This window comes from Pelmatolapia mariae, linkage group LG16_19 (genome assembly GCF_036321145.2).
Source record: "Pelmatolapia mariae isolate MD_Pm_ZW linkage group LG16_19, Pm_UMD_F_2, whole genome shotgun sequence".
NCBI lineage: Eukaryota > Metazoa > Chordata > Actinopteri > Cichliformes > Cichlidae > Pelmatolapia > Pelmatolapia mariae.
Window position 1 is genome coordinate 33,933,509 of NC_086241.1, and position 22,305 is coordinate 33,955,813.

The window sequence follows — 22,305 nt, forward strand, 5'->3', positions numbered from 1 at the left end:
TGTACAGGAGGGGGCTGACAACTGCTCCACTCCGTAGTCGGTATCCGTAGCCAGCCTTGTCAATGATCGCACTGAGGGGATTCAGGGCCATGCAGAACAACAGTGGGGACAGAGCATCTGCTTGGTAGATCCTGCACTTGATGGTGACTTGTGCTATGGGCTTGAAGTTGGCCTCTAGTGTTGTCCGCCACATCCCCATTGAGTTCCTGATGAAGGCTCTTAGGGTCCTGTTGATCTTGTACAGTTCTTTGCATTCCAGGATCCAGGTGTGGGGCATTGAGTCATAGGCCTTCTTGTAATCAATCCAGGCAGTGCACAGGTTGGTCAGCCTAGTCTTGCAGTCTCGGCTGATTGTTGTTGTTCTTATATACTCATTGTTTGTTCAATAAAGTTCCTAAAAACAAACAAACAAAAAACAAAAACAAAATGCAACGTTCGAAGCATTAGAGCCGGTCAAGGTTTCAAAATAATGGAAAAACACATGTCCACAGTGACATCTGCTGGCCAATTTGATTAATGCCACATATTGATAATGCTGTTCTGTGAAACACTGACGCAGACAAGCCCTGCACAATTCCAAGCAGAACTACTTATAATACCAGACTGACAATAATGGCGATGAGCACATGTTTTGGAGAAACTCCCACACAAACAAAGAAAGAGCAATACTGAGACTGTTAAAGACAGCAGGTTATGATCATAATAAACACTGCGCTTCAACAAAATTCTCCCTCTGTTAACATTTGTGTTGCTCACAGTAATTCAGTGTATAAATTAAATCATACAGAGAGTAGACTGCGACTGCTGGGGTTACTGTAATAACCACACAGGCTTCCAGCTGTTTAGGGCCTCGGCTGGCGTCGTTTTTGCTCACAGCCCTCAAAGACTGGATGTGTTTGGTTGATTTTTAAGTTTTCTGGGAGTTATCAGGTTTGTTCTCCACACTGTCAAGTAAAGTTAGAAGCTGGCATAACATTTGATTTTATTTTTAATTAATTTTAAAAATATTCATTTAAATGAAATGTGTTTTCCTTCTTTGTAAAAAGTTAACATTTATCACATTTTCATTGGCTAATTCTGACCAATCATAAGAGTCCATTTCACGCATTATCTTTAAACTCTGCTGTGCAACCTCTGAACCATGAAGAAACTTTCCTTAAATTTCTATTGCTGTATCTTGGGAAAAGAAAAATCTGTCATTTCATGTGTGGGTTTTTTCTAGATTTTATTTTTACAGTATAAATATTTTACTTATGGCAGCACAGTATGTGAGTAACAGGCTATCATGAGGATGAAATCACTTAATGCTGCAAATAACATTTTCTGTTGAAAGCAGAGAACAGACTCCTCCTGTTCTATTTTGTCCTTGAAAGCAGAGGCAGTTTTATTAAGATATTTTAATTAATTTACAGCACAGAGTGCCACTCTCTCTCTCTCTGCTGATATGAGTTAATGGAGCTCACCCACCAGTCTGTTTTTCTCGCTTCCTCTCATCTATATGACAGTAATCGTTGAATAAGATATTTATATATCAATCTAATATTTATTTAATGACACTTTTGATTCCAGTGTTTAAGTGATTGAATTGTCTATACTGGTCTTCACAATCCACAGCAAAAATAATAATGAAAGGTGGGGTATTGTTTCTTTTACACATGCACCTATAAAAAAATTGAAGCAGTAGTATCAAAAACATTAACTCAGTACAGATGACTCTGATTCATGAAAAACTGGCACTAAAGCAGCAGGTACACCACCTGGAATAATAAGTGTAATAAGAAAAAGTGTGTAGTCAGCACTTTGTGTAGATGTCTCAAAGTTGGGAGTACAGTGCCAAAACTCTGTCCTAAAGGTTTTTTCTCAGTCTTCATAATGAGGGTTTTGAGGGAAGCTCCACTGATTATGATAGTAATACAGCGATTTTCATGAAAGGAACTGAGCTGTCTTTGACCTTGACCACGACTTACTCACTTGTAGTGTGTAAAGACACCACTAAAGCTGAACTGAACTGCTGTATTTGACTTGCTACCTTTTCAGTTTTCCTTCCATTCCTTTCACAGTAACTTCCAATGTGTGTTACAACGTAGCTGCTTACACATCACCATCCAGGAAACTGACTTCTTTAGACTGTGCCACTCTGAGCAGTAACAGATGAGCTTACTGACTTCTTCTTATTTGTTGTTACTTCTGTAACATCGATTATTTCTGAAAAAAACGTCAACATTGTTCCTCCTGTGTGGCAGCAGAGAAGCAGACGTGAGCTTTACCAGAAGAAATTGTGCTGTAAAGTGCAGCCCGGAGCTGCAGAAGCAGCGCATGTGTGAAGCACGAGCAGAATAAAAGAAAGGCTATCTGAACACCAGGGTCTCCCCATAACAGCCAGTGATACAAATATAATTTTGTTGTTATTTATCAAAAAATTGATAAATAACTCTAACAATGTCTTATATTTTAGATTCCTGAGAGTAGCCACCCTTTGCTTTGCTTTGTTTTTGCTGCAAACCCTTGTCCTTCTCTTAATGAGCTTCATTATGCAGTCACCTGAGAGTCATGGTTCTGGGTCATGTTGACCCAGCATTCTAAGTTTGTTGTGTTTCGGTGTTAATTTGTATTATGTTTATGTTTTAGGTTCATCAGTAGTCTTAAGTTTAGTCTGTTTTGAATTTCTTATATTCTTATATTGCCTGCTTTCTAGCCTGAATATGTCTTAAAAGTATTTTGTGATCCAGAAAGAGTAATATTTCAGACTCCGCCACTCTGCGTTCCTCCGCAAATGCCTCGTTTGAGTTTTGGACAAAATGCATACTGGGATGTTTGCCTGGGTTTGGCTACAGTAGCCAGTGAGCTGATTGGTGACCAAAACAGCCAATGAGAATTTTTGCATCCAAGTCTGTGATTTTTTGGTTTTGTGGCACAAATATAACACTGTACAGAAAGAGTTGAGCGTGCAGGGGCAGAGATGTTGTGAGCGCGTGCAACACATTGCGAGCAGGTCCGCAGAGATCTGAGCAAGAGCAAATGCAAAAACTGAGCGAGAGGGGCTGCTATTGTGTGTGTATATGGATAATAGCAAACACTGAAATACATTTCTTGTATGCAGCAATGAATTTTGTTCGCTCAAATTTAGCTTTTCCTTGCTCAGGAATAAATTTCTCTTCAAAATGCAACACTTGTACTCGCAATTTCTTTTTACGTGTACTCAATTTTTTTTAATGTGCGCTCAGAATAGTGACACAAAAATAACGCCATAGTCTTTGACCTCTGTGTCCCTCCCTGTGTGTTTGTGTTTAAGTGTGAGTGTGTGTCCTTGTGTCTTGTTTCCCTTTTCTGTTTCTCTTCTTGTGTTTCATTCCACGTTCCCCCCGTCTATGGATTCTTTAGGTAACATATTGGTAACATATTTAAAATAAAATACATGTACAAAAAAAAATAAAATCGTTTTTTGTTTTTTTTGTAAAAGCGTTGCTTTTGTTTGTTTGTTTAATTAATTGGGTTAAGACTTTTATACATATTTTTAGCCAGAAAATTGCGTGTTATCTGGCGAACATGTTTTGTCCTTTATCTAAAGAATCAGTAGCTTCCAACACACACACGAGTCGTTTTTATTAATTTACTGTATTTGTTTAACTGTGAACTTTTGTCGCACTTGGTCTTCCATACCGGGAAGCTCGTCACACCAGCCTGTAACTTTCACTTTTGATTTTGAGCTGTTTGCGGCACAACAGGGGCACTTTGTTTTTTTTTCTGACTTCGACAGAAAAAATAAGTACTCAAAAAAGAGGCAGTGCAGTCACAGCTGGCTGATTTTTGGATCGTAGCTACTAAGTGAAGTTTTCATATCTGTTTCTTTTCTGTCAATCAGATTATGGCTGAGGTCTTCGGCAGTCGCTCGCTAAATGATAAGGTGAGTAATAATCTGTTCATCTGTTTGTTTGTTTGTTTGTTTGCTTGTTTGTTTGTTTGCCTGTTTTAGTCCGTCTAAAAAGAAACAAGTGCTCCACAGTTAACGATGTCTTTCTTTCTTGGCAGAAGGAAGGAGGCCTGGATAAAGACGGTGAACTAAAGGAGGCCAAGCGAGAGTTGGAGGAATGGAAGGTAGGCCGGAACTAATGCTGAACTACATTTTCCATTTTCAGGCGTGAAGTAGCGCAGCGTTTTAGTTTAATAGTAAAATAAGTTCACGATCGTCAAAATAAATTTATGGGAAAACGACAACTGCTCAGCCGGAAGTGTCTTCATTCTCCGTTTATAGAAGAAGGTGGTTTGTTTACTGAGTACTGGGAGTGATCTGAGTGATTTAAATAGTAATTACAGTTCTCAGATCTCTTATTTAAATCGAGATGCAATCCTGCATCGTGAATGCAAGCCCGGAACTAAGTATGTTCTACAAATAAACGTACTGGACTGAAAAGCCTGAAAGAGTCTATATAAATGGCCATATTATAATAAACGTCATTATTTACATTGATATACATTTATTAGCATTGAGACATCATTGGATACATTTTATTTACGCATTTGAGCTTAAACGTTAAATGGTTACTTATATTTGGTTGCACAGAATATGCAGTTTGCAGTAAACAGGGAGAAACCGTAAAGCAGCTCGTTTCAGCAAGTGAAAGTCAGATGGAATGGGCTCAGGCAACATTCCATAGGGTGTAGCTGTAGGTCTATATTTGCTCAACTAAAAACTATTTTGATGGCTTTTGAACTTTTGATGGCTCACACTTTAGCAAACGAGGCGCAGGTGAAGTGAGCACGACCAAAAACGAATAAACACTGTTTTAGTCTTTTGTTTGGGGGAAAGATTGGTCATAGTTTGTAAAGGGCAGCACCATTATCTTGTGAAACCTACACAATTGCAGTGATCAGTACAGATCTTGATTAGTGATTGCTCAGGAGCCTGTTTATATAGAAAATAAATAAAGGTACATAAGGTTAATGTCAACTAAAATACAGGCATACAACACTAGGGGGATGCAGCACGAATACTGAGTTTCATCAGTGAGTCAAGTGCACAGCATCATTTAGGATTTCTCTTTTAAATTTATATCATAAACTATTTATAAACGCTTCAGTTCTTCCACTTTTTCCTCATAAGGACATAAAAACTAAGTAAAGCTTTGTTTCTCTTTCAGTTCTGTACTTTTCTTACTTATCAGCATGGTATTATATCATTCAGAATGACTTGAGTATATTTGGCCATGTTTAAATATCTGTCAGTGAGAGAATAATTTTATTTGAGCAGCGTGTAGTCCCTTTGTAGACTGCCCACAGCTCCAGTTGTATTCTCTCTGAACACCACCTATCGCTCTTAAAGGCTAGATTCGAAAAAGCGGATGATATGAAAACCAGGCTGGTACTAGAAAAGCTGGAGGAAGATGATGCCAAGTCACACGCACAGCAGGAGATGAACGCTTGTGTCAAAAACCAACAGAAGACCCAGGATGAATTTAATCAAAGCATGAGAACAGTTCAGGTACACTTATTGTCATCTCTGTAACATCTACACTACACTCAGAGAAACTGAGAGTACATAACTCTCACCAATTATTCCATTTTATTCTTTTCCATAGGATGAAATCCAGAAGCTGACTAGATACAATCAAGATTTGCTGGAGAAACTGAAGAGATGTCATTCTGAACTGGAGGCTAAGAAGACAGAGTCCCGCAAGTTAGAGCAGAAATTCAAGGTAAAAACCAGGAACACTTTCAGATCTGTCCAGCTGCTCACATTTACATAAACTAATCACGGGCATTAATGTGATGGTAATTATGGGATTTCCACACATGGAAAATCCAAATGTATACTTACAGGCTCCAATATATGAATACATCACCAAACATATCCAGATGTCCCTTAGCAAGTTGCATGTTGATGTTGAGTTATTTTGAGGTGGCAGCAAATTTACACTGTTATACAGGCTGTACACTGACTACGTTACATTGTATCAAAGTGTCATATCTTCAGTGTTGTCCCATGAAAACAAAATATTTACATAAATGTGAGGGGTGTACTCACTTTTGTGAGATACTGCATAGACGTACAGGCTCGGATATATTCTTTTAAGTGTGTGTGGATTAAATTCAAACTTGTGCATCCAATTCCTGTTTTTAAAATTCCTTCAAGAGCTATGCTCTACAGTCATTCCACCCTGTGAAAGGCAGTTCACGGCCCCAAATAAAACGGTGACATTCATGTTCCTGATCAGTGGACACAAACGCCCGACCACAGCTGTATACACATTGAAACAGATAACGGCCTGTAACTCTGTATTGTCCCATCTGTCCAGATCTATGCCCAGATCCCAGACACAGAGGTGAAATTCATTTCTCAGAATAAAGAAACAAGAGAAGAGGGTGACGAGGACAGTCAGCCAATCAGAGGAGTGTTTACCATCAGCCAGAGAGCTGCTGTGCTTCTGCAGGGAGGACAGGCTCTCATCACCTTTGAGGAGGAGAAAGGTAGATGTCATTTGACTTCAGTACTCTATATGGTTCATTCTTACTTATGTTAATGTTAATAAAACCAAAAAGTTTTAGTTCGCACTGTCACTTGGAAAAAGACACATACAAGACAGTTAAATGCTTAAGTGAAAAAACAGAATTTCAATTTCAGATATTAAATATGAAATTATGATTTCTTATTTTTAATATCACCTGAAAAAAGCAATTTAAATGAAGACAGACAGATGGGTTTTTTTGGAGGTGTGGTCGTAAACTTTGGATCAGCTGTAAAACAGCCTGTTTCACTTTAAGCTTTATTTTCAGTACATTTCATGCTCAAGAAAATGTTTTGTCTCACTCCCATGTCTTCTTGTGGCATGTTGTAGCTCTAATTGGAACCTTGTGAAGATCCAACCATGCAAATTATGATTTTTATGTAATTTTCCAAGTGGTCTTAAACTTTTGATTGGGACTGTATCTGAAGCTGCCACATGAATGTTCATCTCTTTAGTTTAACGTACATCATGTTCTCAGTACAACTGCAAATGATACACATCGTTTTGTCATATTCTTGGTCTGCAGTGGCTCGTCAGATCCTGAAAATTGCCAAGTGCTCTGTGTCCTGTGAGAACAGCAGTTTGGACGTGAAGCCGAGAAGAATAACCATGGATCCTGCTGTGAAGTTTGAGGTAGATGCTTCGACAGTATCATCGGGGTTTTTATGCTTCAGTTAGAAAATGAAGCCTCGTGGTTCACAACTAAAACGAAAAAGAAACTAGAGCCTTATTTTTTATGTTGACTGTGTCTTTAGTTTCCTCTCTATAGTTTGTACAGTTGTAACACTGTCAGGTCATTAAAATCTGTCCACAGAGTAGGAGTGAGACAGTACACATCTCCAGGATTACTTATTGCTGTGATGACACACAGAGAATACTTTCCTAAAAATACTTCTTAACTAAAGCCAAAAAACTTTGGCTTTAGTTAAGAAGCATTTCTAACAATACAGAACTAGATCCATCCTGAGTCATTCCCATGGAAAATATGGCCTTCTGTGTGTGTGTGTGTGTGCGGCAGGGTCAGAATTAACAAATTAAAACAGGAAGTAATTAAACAAGGAACACAGGAACGTAAACTTGACACGGAGAACACAAAAGAGCAGAAAGAATGACCTCCTGGGACAAACAACAAGTAGAACTACAACCTAATATCAAGAACCAGAAAATGGAAAATTAAGCTGGAATATGAAAACCTAAGTGACAACATAAAGAACATACTATACAGTAAATATAATAATTAATAAAACAAAAATAATAAACGCAAAGCATGAGGTCAGCAAACAGATATATAGGACTGCTTTCTTCCACTTATAATTTTTTTTATATTTATATATATAATTTTAAAATCCTCACAAACCCTTGAATAATCAGACCCCAACTTATCTTAAAGACCTCATAGTACCATATACCAAAGTACATCACTTTGCTCTCAGTCTGCTGGTGTACTTGTAGTTCCTAGGACATTTAAAAGTAGAATGGGAGGCAGAGCCTTCAGCTCCCACTTTGGATTCGTGAGACGGACACTATCTCTACTTTTAAGATTAGGCTTAAAACTTTCCTTTTGGATAAGGCATATAGTTAGGGCTGGACCAGGTGACCCTGAAACCTCCTTTAGTTATGCTGCAATAGGTGTAGGCTGCTGGGGGATTCCCATGTTACACTGAGTGTTGTTTTGTAGTGATCAACACCCTGTAAACAGTGTGTGTTCACACCGATGTAGGTCCACCTTGACGTTTCCAGAAAGGAGCTGAAAGTTTCCAACGTCCCCGATGTCATGCCAGAAGAGAGAATGAAAGACCGACTGGAAATTAGTTTCTCCAGGCCCAGTAGAGGAGGAGGAGAGGTGGAGAAAGTGGAGTATGACAAGAACACTGGGACTGGGTGTGTCACATTTCTCCAACCTGGAGGTAAAACTCTATAAGATAATTGTGCCACATTACACAGTTCATTATTCTTAGTTAGTTGTTCTAAGTAATTTTGTATCATTACAATAGTTGTATGTATGTGCATTTGTGTGCAGTTACTGAGAGCCTTGTCCTGAGGGGAAGGTACGATGTAGAGCTGGACACTGAAGTGAAGGTGCAGGTTGGACCTATTTACGAATACCAGCTGCGCAGATTTCAGGTAAGATACAGCACTGAGACTAAAAGCACTTTGTTAACTTAGTTAAAAGCACAATTTATCACTTGTAAAAAATTTAACTGGACAGGCTGCCAGTCTGTTGCAGGACTAACACAGAGACACAGGCAACGTTCATGCTCACATTTTACACCTGGAGTCTCTTTGGAGTCACCAGTGCATGCCTTTGGACTGTTGGAGCACACAGGGGCCCACGCAGAGAGGCCCCACACTGGCAGTTTACCTTTAATTCCCAAGCTGACGCTTTCAAACCTTTTTATTTTTCAAAATACAAAATATCAAATAAAATGTATTTATGACTCGGAAAACTATACTTACCAAACCCCACGTACCTTTAAAGGTCGTGCTACTAATGGAAATCACTAACTCAATTAACAAAATAGCCATTCCTGCTGGATAATTCCTTTCTTTTACTTAGCCTAGTCATCAGAATCCACAACGTGTTATGAAACTAATTTCTTAAAATTTCACCAACAGAGACATATGGAGAAATTTTTCCTGTTTATTTTAATATTAACATTAACCAATAAAACCTCTACATTTAGGGAGGCTGTGTCTTTTTGCAATTATGTAAATGCATCCATGCAAGTTTAATGAACGTGAAAGATAGTTATTTCACTTTAGCACTAATAATGCTTAACTGGTATAAAACTTTGCATTCAGATGCCTTCAGATTAACAGAAACGAGAATACTTCTAAAAAAAGAGTTATATTTTATTTCAAGCTGTCTTGGTATTTGTTTTTTGAGGATTTTTAAGTTGTATTGAGAGCTGATGGGATGTCACACACACCACAGGTGCGGCTACTAAGATTCTTGACCAAGTTTGAATCTCAGTGACCGAGACATCAAGTCAAGGTCAGAGATCAAGTTTTCTGAAATGCCATAACTTGAGAACAGGGTGGCGTAGGATCTTGAAATTGATGCTATGGGTGTGTCAACTATGACAGTGAGGACTAACACTGGCGGTTGCAAGTCTTCTTTAAGTTTGAAAGCCTTTTTTTTGTTACATAGTCATTGTTTATTATGACTTGCAACATTCATAATACATAATTATTATGGCTATAGTAAAATAATTATTCTCTGACAAAAATATGTAATTATTTCACAACTTGTAACAAACATATAATTATAGAAATATTATATTATAACATCATAGTAAGCGTCAGTATTTGCATTTTTAAAAATTTTTTGCAATTACTAAGTCTGTAGAAAAGCAGTGTTAGCGTTAGAGGGCTTTCTTATGTGTTGAAATACACACACACCTACATGAATAAGTCTTAACGACACCCCCCACCCCCCCACACAAGTTGTTATAAAGCTTGTGTGTGTTGTTGTAAAAGTTGTTAAAAGTTTGCAGAGCAACAATAAAGCAAATTTTTATGATTTATTTCAGACCTTTTGTGGCTGTCCGAAGCGAACCATCCTCCTGGATGACATTCAGGACATGGTTGATGAGGAAGACCTCCAGGACCATCTGGAAATCCATTTTCAGAAGCCCAGCAACAGTGGTGGTGAAATAGAGAGCATTAAGTACATCGCTAAACCGAAAGTCCTGCAGGCCTTTTTCTGTGAGAGCACAGAGGAGAAGGACGACAGTCTGTGAACCACCATGAACTGTCCTCTAATACATATAGGAAATGTAAGACGAGCTCCACCCTGTATTAAAGTACATTTCTAATCATTTCCAAATGTCTTGCTCAACCTGAAGTCATACATTGTAGAGATTTCATTTATTTGCTCTCCTGCAGGGTTAATCGGGATGATACTTTATCTCTGTGCATTTAATACATTTGATTACAATCTTCCATGTGGTAAAGTTGGGGGTGTTTGAGTTATGTTAAAAGATAAAACCAAGAAATTCTGAATATCACTTGAGAAAGAACCTGTGTGATATTTTATGCAGTCAGTCTGTAAAATTAATGACAACCTACACAAAGACAGTACTACTTATAAGAACATGTAAACACTGGGATGGGTAGTAGGCTGAAAGCCTCACATCTCATTATCTAATCACTTATTTTAGTCAGAAAATTGTATTTCCTTTAGTTAATGTAACTAACTGCAAATCTGGGATTTCAGAAGACAAACGTATAATGTGCTGGATGACATGATATTTTCTGTTGGTAAATTACCACTTGAGAGGTGAGAACTGCAGTTTTATTACAGCTATCTATGATCTAGTTGGCTTGCCCTTTTTAGCTCTATAAACCTGCAAAGGAAGCTTTCAGATACACCGTCATCCTGTGTACGAAGAAAATCCCCGCAATTTAAACTAGTGCCTCAACTGTCTTCTATGCTGTGCTTAATAAAGTTAATGAATCCTGAAACAGTAACATGAGTTATATTTGTTATTTTGTGGCAACTGCATTGGTAACCACAGTGTTAGCACTGCTGCCAGAGTCACGTGTTGTTTTATTGTGGCTCCTGGCTGGGCAGCATGATCATTAGCACATTATTAGTTGTTGCTTCACACCATTGTTCCCTCTGTAAATGGTAAATGGACCGCTTCTCATATAGCGCTTTAACTGAGCACTCAAAGTGCTTTACACAACTTGCCTCATTCACCCATTCATACAAGAACATCTTTGTATGCTCTTTCCATCCAACATTCATGCACATTCATATTCCAGTGGATGCCTTGAAAGCAACTTGGGGTTAGTATCTTGTCCATGGATATTTGACATGCAGACCAACCTTCTTATTAGTAGGCTTCTGTCTTCCTCCCACATTCCAAGATCGTGCATGGACTAGGTTCATTGTGAGTAAATGTTCATTTTATTCATATATCACATTTCATTACACGTAAACTCATAAGACCTTGTGTAGGTCTACGATGACTCAACAGAATAAAACAACAAAACTTTACAAAAAGTAAACAACAAGCAAAAGAAAACAGTAAAATGTGCAGACAAACAGAATCAACTTTCTGGGAACCTTACATAACATTTTTATTAGAAACTACTGTCCCCAAAGTTATGTGGTCATATACTTTGAACCCAGAAACAGGGTAACTATGTGGGAATGCTGTTTGTTGATTACAGTTCAGTGTTTAACACAATAGTGCCCAGCAGACTGTTCACAAAGCTGAGGGATCTGGGACTCAACAGCCGTCTGTGTGCATGGGTGTTGGACTTCCTCACTGGCAGAACTCAGGTGGTGAGGGTGGGTAGATGCGTCTCTAACAGCATCACCATCAACACAGGAGCACCACAGGGGTGTGTCCTCTCGCCACTGCTCTACTCCCTCTACACTTCAGACTGTGTGGCCACCCACGGCTCCAACACCATTGTGAAGTTTGCTGACGACACAGTGGTGTTGGGCGCCATCTCCAACAACGATGAGGCGGCCTACATGGATGAAGTGAAGAATCTGGCATCATGGTGTCGGGACAACCATCTCCAGCTGAACGTCAGCAAGACCAAGGAGCTGGTGGTGGACTTCAGAAGGAGTCAGCACAGAGACTACAAGCCCATTATCATCAATGGAGCTCCAGTGGAGAGAGTACAGTCCTTCAAGTATCTCGGTGTCCACATCTCCTCAGACCTGACATGGTCTGCCCACAATCAGGTCCAGACCAAAAAGGCTAGGCAGCACCTGTACCACCTACGACAACTGAGGAAGTTCAGGGTGTCTCCAGAGATCCTCAGGACTTTCTATACAGGCGCTGTGGAGAGCATCCTCACACAGAACATCACAACTTGGTTTGGGAACAGCTGTGTTCAGGACCAAAAAGCTCTTCAGAGAGTGATCCGTACAGCAGGACACTGCTGCAGGGCTGCTCTCCCCTCCCTACAGGACATTTACACCAGGAGATGCTGGACTTATGCTCTATAGAGCAGCGCAGATACTGAAGGACCCGTCCCATCCTGGCAACAAACTGTACCAGCTTCTGCAATCAGGCAGAAGGTTCCGCACCATCTGGGCAAGGACAGAGAGGCTCAAGAGGAGCTTTTATCCTCAGGCCATCCGTGTGTTGAATCATGCCCCTCTCTTTTTTGCACAGTCGAGGAGTGTACCAGGTCCCATTTCACTGCGTGTTATATCTGTATAACCATGCATGTGACAAATAAAGAATCTTGAATCTTGAAATCTTTGGAAATTGAGATACTTAGCCCTTGTCACCCAGTAACAGCTGGGATTGGCTCAAGTAAGCCCAGGCTCTAGGAATATTTAGGGGTGGATTTCGAGCAACAGCTATGCAGCTATGAAAGCCATTAGGAATCCCAGGAAGGTGCTTGATTGAGGACAAAAAGATTGTTTTTGGAGTCATTTCTGGTGTACCGACAGCTGTTTCAGCTGAACAAGTCGAAGGAAATATAGTAGGATCCAAGGTTATCGAGGCACAGTGCTTAAAAACTGAGAGAAATGTGACAGTGTAGCTGTAATTTTAAAATTTATCGAGGAAAGGCTACCATCCAAACTTTTTTCATTGGTTATATGAATTAGGATGTTCAGCCTTATATTCCCCCTCCCTTGGGATGCTTTAAATGCCAAAGATATGGGCATGTCACTGGAGGGGGACACGAGTATGGTAAATGTGAAAAAGGAGCAAACTTAAAGTGGTGCAATTGCGGAGGTGAGCATATCTCAGCTTTTCGTGGTTATGAGGCAAGTAAAAGGGCAGCAGAGATCCAGAGAGTAAAATCCATTGATGACATGCAGAAGCAGAAAAGAAGCTTTGGTTATGAACAAAAATGATTTTGTGTTATTTATGGTGCTGTAATAAACTGCACCGCTCAAACAGACAAGAAAACTGAAAAAATCCAAATAATTATGAAGACTACAGACAAACACCTGGGAATCACGGGTCTGTGATGGGAGACAGCTCAGGAAATGCTAAGTGGTACAAATCCTAGCTCACAGCCAGGAGGTGGTGGTTCATTGTGGTCCTAAATATTCTACAGTGGGATGATTGAAGTCTTATTGCTAATGGACAGGAACTAAAACACTTTATATCTCATCTGCAAAGTAAACCACGTGTAATATGGAAACATGGATAAAAGCAGAGTGGTACTTTGTTTATAAATGAATATACAGCTATGAGGAATGATACAAAAGATGGTAAGGGGGGTGGCCACATTTGTGTGAACTGGAATAAGGCATAGATTAGACAGTGTAAATATTGAGCATGAGTCAATCACAGTTAAGGTTTGGATGGAGGAAGATGAGGCAGTAATGATCAACTACTATAAATTATGTAAAAGGCTCACCGGGGACATATTAAACACTGTAGGTGTTTAATATGTAGTTGTAGGGTGTAGGTGTTCCCTACACCCTACACATGGGTGTAGGGAAAATAATATGTTGTGGGGATTTTAATGCACATAACACTTTGTGGGGAAGCAGATGCACAGATGAAAATGATTCATGCGCTGAGGATTCAAATCCTGTGAATTTGGCAGAAGCACTGAGATATCAGCGATACAGGAATTGATTTCTGCAACATTCAGACACATTTCGGTCACGGTCACAAAATAGTGAAATAACAATTACCCATCTCAGGATAGGTCATACAGGTCTTAATAAAACACTACAGCTAATAGGCAAGTACCCAACGGGATTGTGTGCCCACTGCAAAAAAATGGAATCTGCTCAGCATGTACTGTTAGAATGCCGGGCTTGTGTCCTGGACAGGAAGGCGTTAATAGGAGGAGCTGAAGATTCATTCTACTTTAGAAACCCTGCTTGGAAAGGCACTGTCTCAAATCTATGGCCAACTGTTGAAAGTTGTGATAAGAAAGGGTTTAACACTGCAGAAATATTTTTGTTATTCCCAGTATTCCAAGTTCCTGATTCACACTCCTGTCCAGTAGGGGGCGGTAATGCACCTCTAAGCTCATTTGAAACTAAAACGAAGAAGCCCCCCCGAGGTCAAAGCCAGAAATGTTGTTAGAGTGAGTTACCCGGCGTTCATTTGGACAGTGTCTTCATGTTTTCAAAGGTCGAGTGTTTTTCTACGATTTTGTGGAACAAACTAACGCAGTCATCTGGTTTGGACTTGTTAAAATCCTGTAAGTTATGGTCTGGCTTGTTAGCTTATCAGTAGATAGCGTTTCTTACTAAAATGTATCGGTTGTCATACCGCTGTGAGGATAAACCGTGTGAAACGTGCTATTACACTCACTAGAAGTTACCAGATGTATCTAAAGGCGAAAGACTACAGTAGTGAACTGGTTTTACGTTAACTGGTTAGATTTGTTTACACATTCTATCCGCAGATTCGTCATATTTACCGATTGGTCACCTCTGTGTGCAAATCTGTCTCGGAGTTTGACAAGATTAAAGGACTCTCTCCATCTCCAGCTCGTGCAAATGCAGATTTCAATATTATCAATATTATCTGCTGACAACAATGAGATTATTTTTAATTTATAAAACAGCTTCCGCTTGATGTCGTACCTCCGTGTTTCAAATCATGAGTTGACATTTTCCCCACGACACACACCTGAATAGCTCGACGATGTGTCGAGTTCACCTGCACACCTGTTCACTCCGTCAGCTGCTGGTTTAGGAAACACGCCCACGTTTAACATCGGGAGCTTTCTGCTCAGTATAACGAAACATCGTCACAAATAATAAAAACATCTTTCTGAAGTAGCTGTAGTGGGATCAACCTTTTATCTTTAAATAGCTAAAATAGCTTTTATTCTCCTAATCAAAATCCCGGTGCCTTGAACTCTTACAGATTTCTTTTTTAATTTGTAAAATAATGCTAATGTTTGTTTCCTCATACATCACCTGGCTTAAGTTATTTAAAATAATGATTTGCTTTTCACCATAACCATCGGCTATCCTAGGCTATCAACAGTGTGTTTCTCAAACCACGATTGCGTCTTAAGAAGCTTACATCCAGTTATTTGAGCAGATCAGTGGCAGAGCTATGCTGTTGACATACATTGATACCAATCCAGTCAGTGGATTTCCATCCATCCATCCGGGGCCAAGTCGTGGGGGCAGCAGTCCACTTAGCTATGCAAACATGCCTCACCTTTGATTACGATTGCTGGACTGCTGACTGGCTTATATGATTCATACATAATGTCCTTAATCTTTAAGTATTCTGATTCAAAAAGAATAGATGAGATTTAAGAGAAGTGAAGCAGACTGAGCAGCAGATCAGTCAGGATGGTGTGGTAGTCGTACAGTGTTTCTTCTGTGATGAATGTGTTTGGAAATGTTTCCTCCACACAGTCTTGGACTCTTACAGAGACTTCACTGGATACTGCAGATAATCAGAAGCACGCTAGGATGACCAGTGTAAGTATGTCAAACAACAGTTTGTAATATTCTCATCTTATTCTGATGTTAATGCCCTGCAGTGATGTAATACAGTTCACCATCACAGAGCACCACTGTAAACACTGAATCTCTTTTTTACACATGAATAACGTGAAATATTTTTTCTTGATTTCTTTTAAATTTATTGCATAGTTCTCACATTTACATGTTTTAGATACAAACAATTGTAATATTATACGAAGATAACCCGAGTAAATACAAAATTTAATTGGGGTGTTGTCGTCAACCTGCTGGATAGGCGAGTATGTGAATGCGATAACTAGAGAACGAGGTGATGTAGGGAGCTTCAGTTTGATGCCATACCACCTCTGTTTGTTTTTGAATAAACTTAATAACTGGTTGGACTGTTTGCAATAAATGGCAATTAATGTTTGACATTCCTGTAGAGACACTTTGCAGAATTATTTTAACTTGGCAACTTTAGAGGGTATTTCAGTATGAATGGCCTGTTTAACATCATGCCACAGCATCTTAATCAGATTAAAGTCTGAACTTTGTCTAAGCACTTCAGTTTTTTGAAATTTATTTTTATTCATTTATTAGAGTGGGAATTTTTCACATCACTGTCCTGCTGCATAAACCAAGTGTGCTTGAGCTATAGGGCACAAACTTATGGCTGGACTTCAGGATTGTAGGATTTTTTGGTTGAGAGCAAAATTCATGTGTCCATCAATTAACACTACCACCACCATGTTTGACTGTTGATATGTTTTTTTTCTGTTCTCTATATGTAATAAGACCTTCCAAAAGGTTACATTTTTGCCTTGTCAATGCACCCAATGTAATGGACAAACGTGAGACGAGGCCTTGTGTTCTTTTTATTCAACGATGGTTTTTGCCTTGGGACTCTCATGTCATTTTTGCCCAGTCTATTTTTTTCATTGTTGGAACTCTGACCTGAGGCAAATGAAGCCTGCAGTTCTTTCTATGTTGTTCTGGGTTCCTTTACGACCTGGATGAGTCATTGATCACTGCTGGAAAAACTTTGTTAGAATCCCAAAACCTTTGTATCCCTTTCCAAACTGACAGATGACAAGATGAAGCTGTAAACCAGGGGTCTCAAACTCCAGTCCTCGACGGCCGGTGTCCTGCAACCTTTCCATGTGTCCCTGTTGCAACACACCTGAATGCAATTAGTAGGTCATTACCAAGAGTATAGAACTTAAGTTGCTGAAGTGGCAGCCTCTAACCCTAGTAAATCTAAGTAAATGTAAGTGTTAAGAAAAATGCACTTTTAACAGTACATTTATTGCACCATGTTCATTCACTCATGAGCTGCTGTAACATGAATTAAATGGCTGAATTGTCACCTCAGCATGCAGTCAGGTTTCTTGCTAATGACCTACTAATTGTATTCAAGTGTGTTGCATCAGGGACACATGAAAAAGTTGCAGGACACTGGCCCTCGAGGACTGGAGCTCGAGACCCCTGCTGTAAACCTTTGACCATGTAGACCTTTGGTGGTGTTTCAGGTGTCTGAGTTCAGCATTATTATTGTTATTATTAGTACCTGAGAGACTGTAATTTACAGTTGTACTATTTGTTTGCATGTGCAGGTGCTTTGCAGCAGAAGCAGGTTGGTAAGTTACCTTCCAGGGCTCCATGTGTTGGTGTATCGTGTGGCTGGAGGCAGAGCCTTCTCTGCTGCTGATTCTTCAGGCTTAAATGAGCCCGCTTTGGCCAGTTCTCCCTCTGCTAAAGGTATGGCCTTATTTTAAGTTTATACATTTGAACATTAATTAACTATAACATATGTTTTTCTAGTCAGTAATTTAATCTAATGCATCTTATGTATAGATTAGGTATTAGGTATAGACCTAATAACACAAAATAAATATATGATATATAGATATACGAAGGTTGACACCTCGGACTCTGATGAAGTGATATTGGCGTTGACCAAAATTTGTAATTTCTTATTTGTGTAAACTCTGTTTGTGTGCATGCTACTTTTCTTTGTTATGTTGTGCTTAAGGACTGCAGACACTACGGCCTGATGAGACAATGGGGCCGTTCGGGCCCCAGGACCAGCGCTTCCCGCTGCCCAGTAATGTGGGCTTTGACTGCCAGCTGGAAGGATTGACAGAGCAACAGAAGAGCCTGACAGACAAAATGCTACCAGATGTGTTGTCTGCTCCATCCTGCTATCAGAAGCATGAGTGGCTTCTAGCCCAGTCTGTTGGAGAGCTCTCTGTAAGTCCAATAAGAACCTTATGAATGTTTTTAATAATCAAAGTAAAACAAATATGGACCAAACTATGCTGTATTATTACTACTAATGCTAATCTTGCTACAAATTTCACAAACACTGGTGCAATTAAATAAATGTCAGAGGAATTTATGTTGAAGTATGTATAGATTGTCCATGAATAATCATATGCAGGGATAGCTCAGTAGGTAGAGTGGTTACCCCATGATCGGAAGGTCGGGGGTTTGATTCCCCTGAACAGCTACCCTGAGGTACCCCTGAGCAAGGTACCGTCCCTACACACTACTCCCCGGTGGCTGTATTGGTGGCTGCCCACTGATTCACTGGGTGAATGGGTTAAATGCAGAGGAGTAATTTCCCTATGGGGACTAACACATACACATTTTTAAGATAAAATGATGTGTGACACCATTTTTTTAATGCATTTTTTATCAGTCAAAAATGAGTGTGGTGTGGACTTAGTGGTGCTAACAAGTGGCGTACTTCACTCAAAAATGTAACGCTAGCCAATCATCGTGGGTGTGATATGATTCATGCAGCCAGACCTCCAGCATCCGTCTGAATATTTTAGAATGAAGAGACATTAAAACAATGTATGCTGAAACTATATCCAGGTTTTTTATCGTTGCCGTTGTTGCTCATACGCTGAGAGTGGTGACATTTGCTTTTCTGACAGCTGTGTGTTTCTTTCTTAGAACAAGGGCGATCCTGCGTCCTCTGGCAAAGTCAGCACAGCTGAACAGTACTTTGACAACTCGAGAGTAGAGTGTGCCACACAGGCTTATCCTGAACTCTTAAAGAAAGGTACATCGCTGTAACTGCATCCTTCATACATTTATTTTTCAGCCTTGCATAACTTTGAAATTGCTTGTATTTCTCATGAGAAGCGGTGTTCTTCTCTAATGCGAGTGTTTCCTAACTATATGATAAACAGATTTCCAGTCAATGTTTCCTGAAGCTCCATCCTGTGGTATGATGGTTGTCACGGTTACCCAGAAGACGCAGAACGATATGGCATCATGGTCTGCTGAGGTGGAAGATGAGAGAGAGCAGATGCTTGACAAGGTTAAATGCTGTCTGTAGAACAGTTACGCTGTTTTACATGTCTTACACTATAAGACATCACAGGGTTTCTCCCTCCATTATCACAGCAAGTACTTAGAATAAATAAATGTAACTGTTATTTTAGAAACCTTTTACAACAGCTAAGCACTGCAAATATTAGAGGTCTGTAAAAGAAACACTGATGATGAGCTGAAGAGTTTATTAGAAAAGTTATCCACCTCTGGAGAACTACAGAAACGGTGCATTATATGAGATGTTACTAATGTTAAAAACATTAGTAGTACATCCATGTAGTACATCCCATCTGTAGTGTTAAAAAAAAAAGTGAAAATGAAACAGATTAAAAAAAATAAATAAATAAACGTGTAAGTTTCATTGAGAAAGGGGAGAAGACACTTTATTATTTATTTTACAGTCATTAATGATTGTGGTGTCTGCTGTGTAGTTTGTTGCAGGTGCACGGGACATCTGCTGTGTGCTGCAGCGAGAAGGATTCTGGGCAGACTTCATCGACCCATCGTCAGGCCTCGCTGTAAGTTATCTCTGACTCTGCCTGTCAACAACTGTTCAGTGTTTTTACGATATTTTATCACAATAATAACAAATGAAATGGCTGATTGGGTGTAGACATGATATAGCATCAAATGACAAAAAGTAGAAATCTGAGAAATCTGCTAGAAGCTCATGTTACATGGAATTAACTCTGAATTAGCCGCGATCAGCACAGTCAAGATGCAGGTAGCTGTCTGTGACAGATGCATTTAGATATGCAGTTACAGTATGGAGCTTTTAGTGATTCCTTTAAATTCTTCTTTTTATGTCCAGGTATTTTGTCTTTGGTGCATACATTTAGATTTATTTGGAGTTTTCTGAAATAAGCACATGATCAAATGTAAACACGTCCATTGGAAGCTGCACCATGATTCTGGTTAGATATTTGGTCACCAGACAGAAGCTGATGTGGTTGCTTTTCTGGCACAGGCGTGACTTTGTGCTTAACTTCACATGTTTCAGTAGGTTTGAAGACAGGACATCATAAAAGCTGTTTCTAAGTCCACAGCTAGCTTGGCAGGCCTCTGCCTTTCTGGATTGTTCCACAGTCATTCAGCTGCAGAATAACAAACCTTCAAAGTCTTCTTCAAAGTAACTGTCCCTGGGCTGGTATTTAAGGGTGATTCATTGTGGCAGTGCGCTGTGTATAACAAATGTACATTTCTGCAGAAGAAAACTGGTGAAAGTTTCTTGGAAGCTGTAATGTTGGCAGCACAAACTTGTGCAGACAGTGGTGTGCAATTGCAACTCCCCATCCCCCACCCAACACACACACACACTATAGATACAGAATATTGTTGCTTTTCAGGAGATGGTCTTGATCGGATAACGGTCTCATATTTGTGTGTCCCTTCTTATTTCTCAGTACTTTGGCCCGTACACCAACAACACACTGTATGAGACAGATGACAGATACCGTCACCTGGGCTTTCAGATTGAGGACCTGGGCTGCTGCAAAGTGATCCGACACTCGTTGTGGGGGACACATGCTTTTGTAGGGACAATATTCACCAGCGCACCACCTGATAGTCCTACTATGAAGACGTTGCAGGGTAGATGAACACAGGCTCTGGGATACCAAGTGTAATATGTCTCACCACTAACGGAGTGGTTAGTGGTTTTGACCATATCTGTAATCATATTAAAGCTTAAATAATGCTGACACCACAATAAAGCTTGTGAATGTTTTGTCTTTGAAATTAGTTTGTTTGAATGACACATTCTATAAATGAATACCCCTTGTATTAATTACCTTAGCTGCCCTTTTAACCACAGGTGTGTTAAACCATTTTTTGCTGTACTTACTAGAGTTTGAAGATATTGCGCTGCTGCACAAAGAGACAAGTTCTCAGAAGATAGTTTTCCGGTTTATCAGCCTCCCTTATTCTTAAGAAAAACACGAGCATCCTCAGTGAGAAAAGACCTCATTTTACAGTTAATGTTAAACTCCTTTCTAATCCTTGAAAATATTTTAGAATCATCACTGGACATACTTATTGATCCCACCATAAGGTGAAACATCTTGTTATTGTGGCAGGGACAGGCTTTTACCTGAAGTGCTCACAATCTTGAAAAATGAAATTTAAGGATTAAAATGTGCTGAAATGTTGACATAAGTAAAGCTAGCCGTTAGTAGAACCTCTGGCCGTTTTTCGGCCATTGCGTTTTTTAATTCCACGCCATTTTCACTGTGTTTAATGGAATATAGCCAAATTTTCAAAAATGTATTTTTTTTTCATTTTATTTTAAAATTTCAGTCTAAGTTTCTTAAATGAGCTTAAATGGCTGAGCTACAGACATACATCCTCTAAAGAACCTCGTGGCCGATTTCTGCCCCATTGAAACCCATTATAAACGCTATTTTTCATACCACCATTATTTTTACGACGGTTAATGTGATTTTCTGAGCGAGGGGGACATTTTGAAGTCGGGACCTTAAACTTGTAATTTTTTCATTTGTCCACCATGTGGCGCCATTTATTCATATTTCAAGCAACCAGCAAACTTCAGTCACAATTACAGATTTTGAGCGTGTTGTTTTGCAACAAAAAGTGAAAAAATTGGTGTTGTGTGCCACTATCAGTGTTGAATAATGATGTTGGATAACAGTAACTGTGCTTTTTAAAAAAAATATAAAGGCCTTTATGTCTAAAAAAGAAAAAAAAGACACAAAAACACACTTTTTCTTTCAAAAGTATTTTCTCTCTCAGACGGCCACACTGCAATATAAACAAATTCAATAAAAGCAAGGACCAAAACCAAATTAGTTTATTTTCCCTTTCAAATACAATTTTTAAAAAGTGCTACGGTCAAATCACCTATGAACCGGAAGCAGTCGCTGACGGAGAGCCATTTGGTGCTATGTAAACAAAGCCGCATGGAGGACGCATTGAAAATGGACGCGGTTGTTTTATCTCCAACGCTCACCAACCGGGTAGCGACACAACTATCTGCAAATTGTGAGCGAAGAGGAGATCCAAAGGAACAGTCACAGTAGAATTTCGAAAAACTGACGGACGATTGCCGGGGCTGGGTAC

General features: G+C 39.5%; 2 protein-coding genes across 3 annotated transcripts; both read left to right on the forward strand.

The window, feature by feature from the left end:
• Window positions 1-3,697: 3,697 nt before the first annotated feature.
• On the forward strand, window positions 3,698-10,972 carry nmi (N-myc (and STAT) interactor). 2 transcript variants are annotated; one of them, XM_063497160.1, is made up of 9 exons: window positions 3,698-3,904; window positions 4,030-4,095; window positions 5,321-5,479; window positions 5,577-5,693; window positions 6,294-6,465; window positions 7,030-7,136; window positions 8,224-8,410; window positions 8,524-8,627; window positions 10,037-10,972. In XM_063497160.1, exons 1-9 carry the CDS (start codon window positions 3,866-3,868, stop codon window positions 10,244-10,246), a joined length of 1,161 nt encoding a protein of 386 aa, XP_063353230.1. In that variant the 5' UTR covers window positions 3,698-3,865; the 3' UTR covers window positions 10,247-10,972. The 2 variants fall into 2 exon arrangements, with proteins under 2 accessions (XP_063353230.1, XP_063353231.1); XM_063497161.1 differs by having other exon boundaries at window positions 4,033-4,095.
• A 3,532-nt stretch (window positions 10,973-14,504) lies between these two features.
• mmadhcb (metabolism of cobalamin associated Db) lies at window positions 14,505-20,964 on the forward strand. The gene is made up of 8 exons (XM_063497164.1): window positions 14,505-14,654; window positions 15,835-15,900; window positions 17,499-17,643; window positions 17,918-18,135; window positions 18,847-18,955; window positions 19,086-19,216; window positions 19,662-19,748; window positions 20,634-20,964. The coding sequence occupies exons 2-8, from the start codon at window positions 15,892-15,894 to the stop codon at window positions 20,826-20,828; spliced, it is 894 nt and encodes a 297-aa protein (XP_063353234.1). The 5' UTR covers window positions 14,505-14,654; window positions 15,835-15,891; the 3' UTR covers window positions 20,829-20,964.
• The last annotated feature ends 1,341 nt before the right edge of the window (window positions 20,965-22,305 follow it).

Coding starts and splice junctions, on each gene's coding strand:
- mmadhcb (XM_063497164.1), top strand. Junction 17,644..17,917: donor CAGTTCTCCCTCTGCTAAAG/GTATGGCCTTAT, acceptor GTTGTGCTTAAG/GACTGCAGACACTACGGCCT. Junction 18,136..18,846: donor AGTCTGTTGGAGAGCTCTCT/GTAAGTCCAATA, acceptor TTTCTTTCTTAG/AACAAGGGCGATCCTGCGTC.
- nmi (XM_063497160.1), top strand. CDS start 3,866: ATGGCTGAGGTCTTCGGCAGTCGCTCGCTAAATGATAAG. Junction 3,905..4,029: donor GTCGCTCGCTAAATGATAAG/GTGAGTAATAAT, acceptor CTTTCTTGGCAG/AAGGAAGGAGGCCTGGATAA. Junction 8,628..10,036: donor ACCAGCTGCGCAGATTTCAG/GTAAGATACAGC, acceptor GATTTATTTCAG/ACCTTTTGTGGCTGTCCGAA.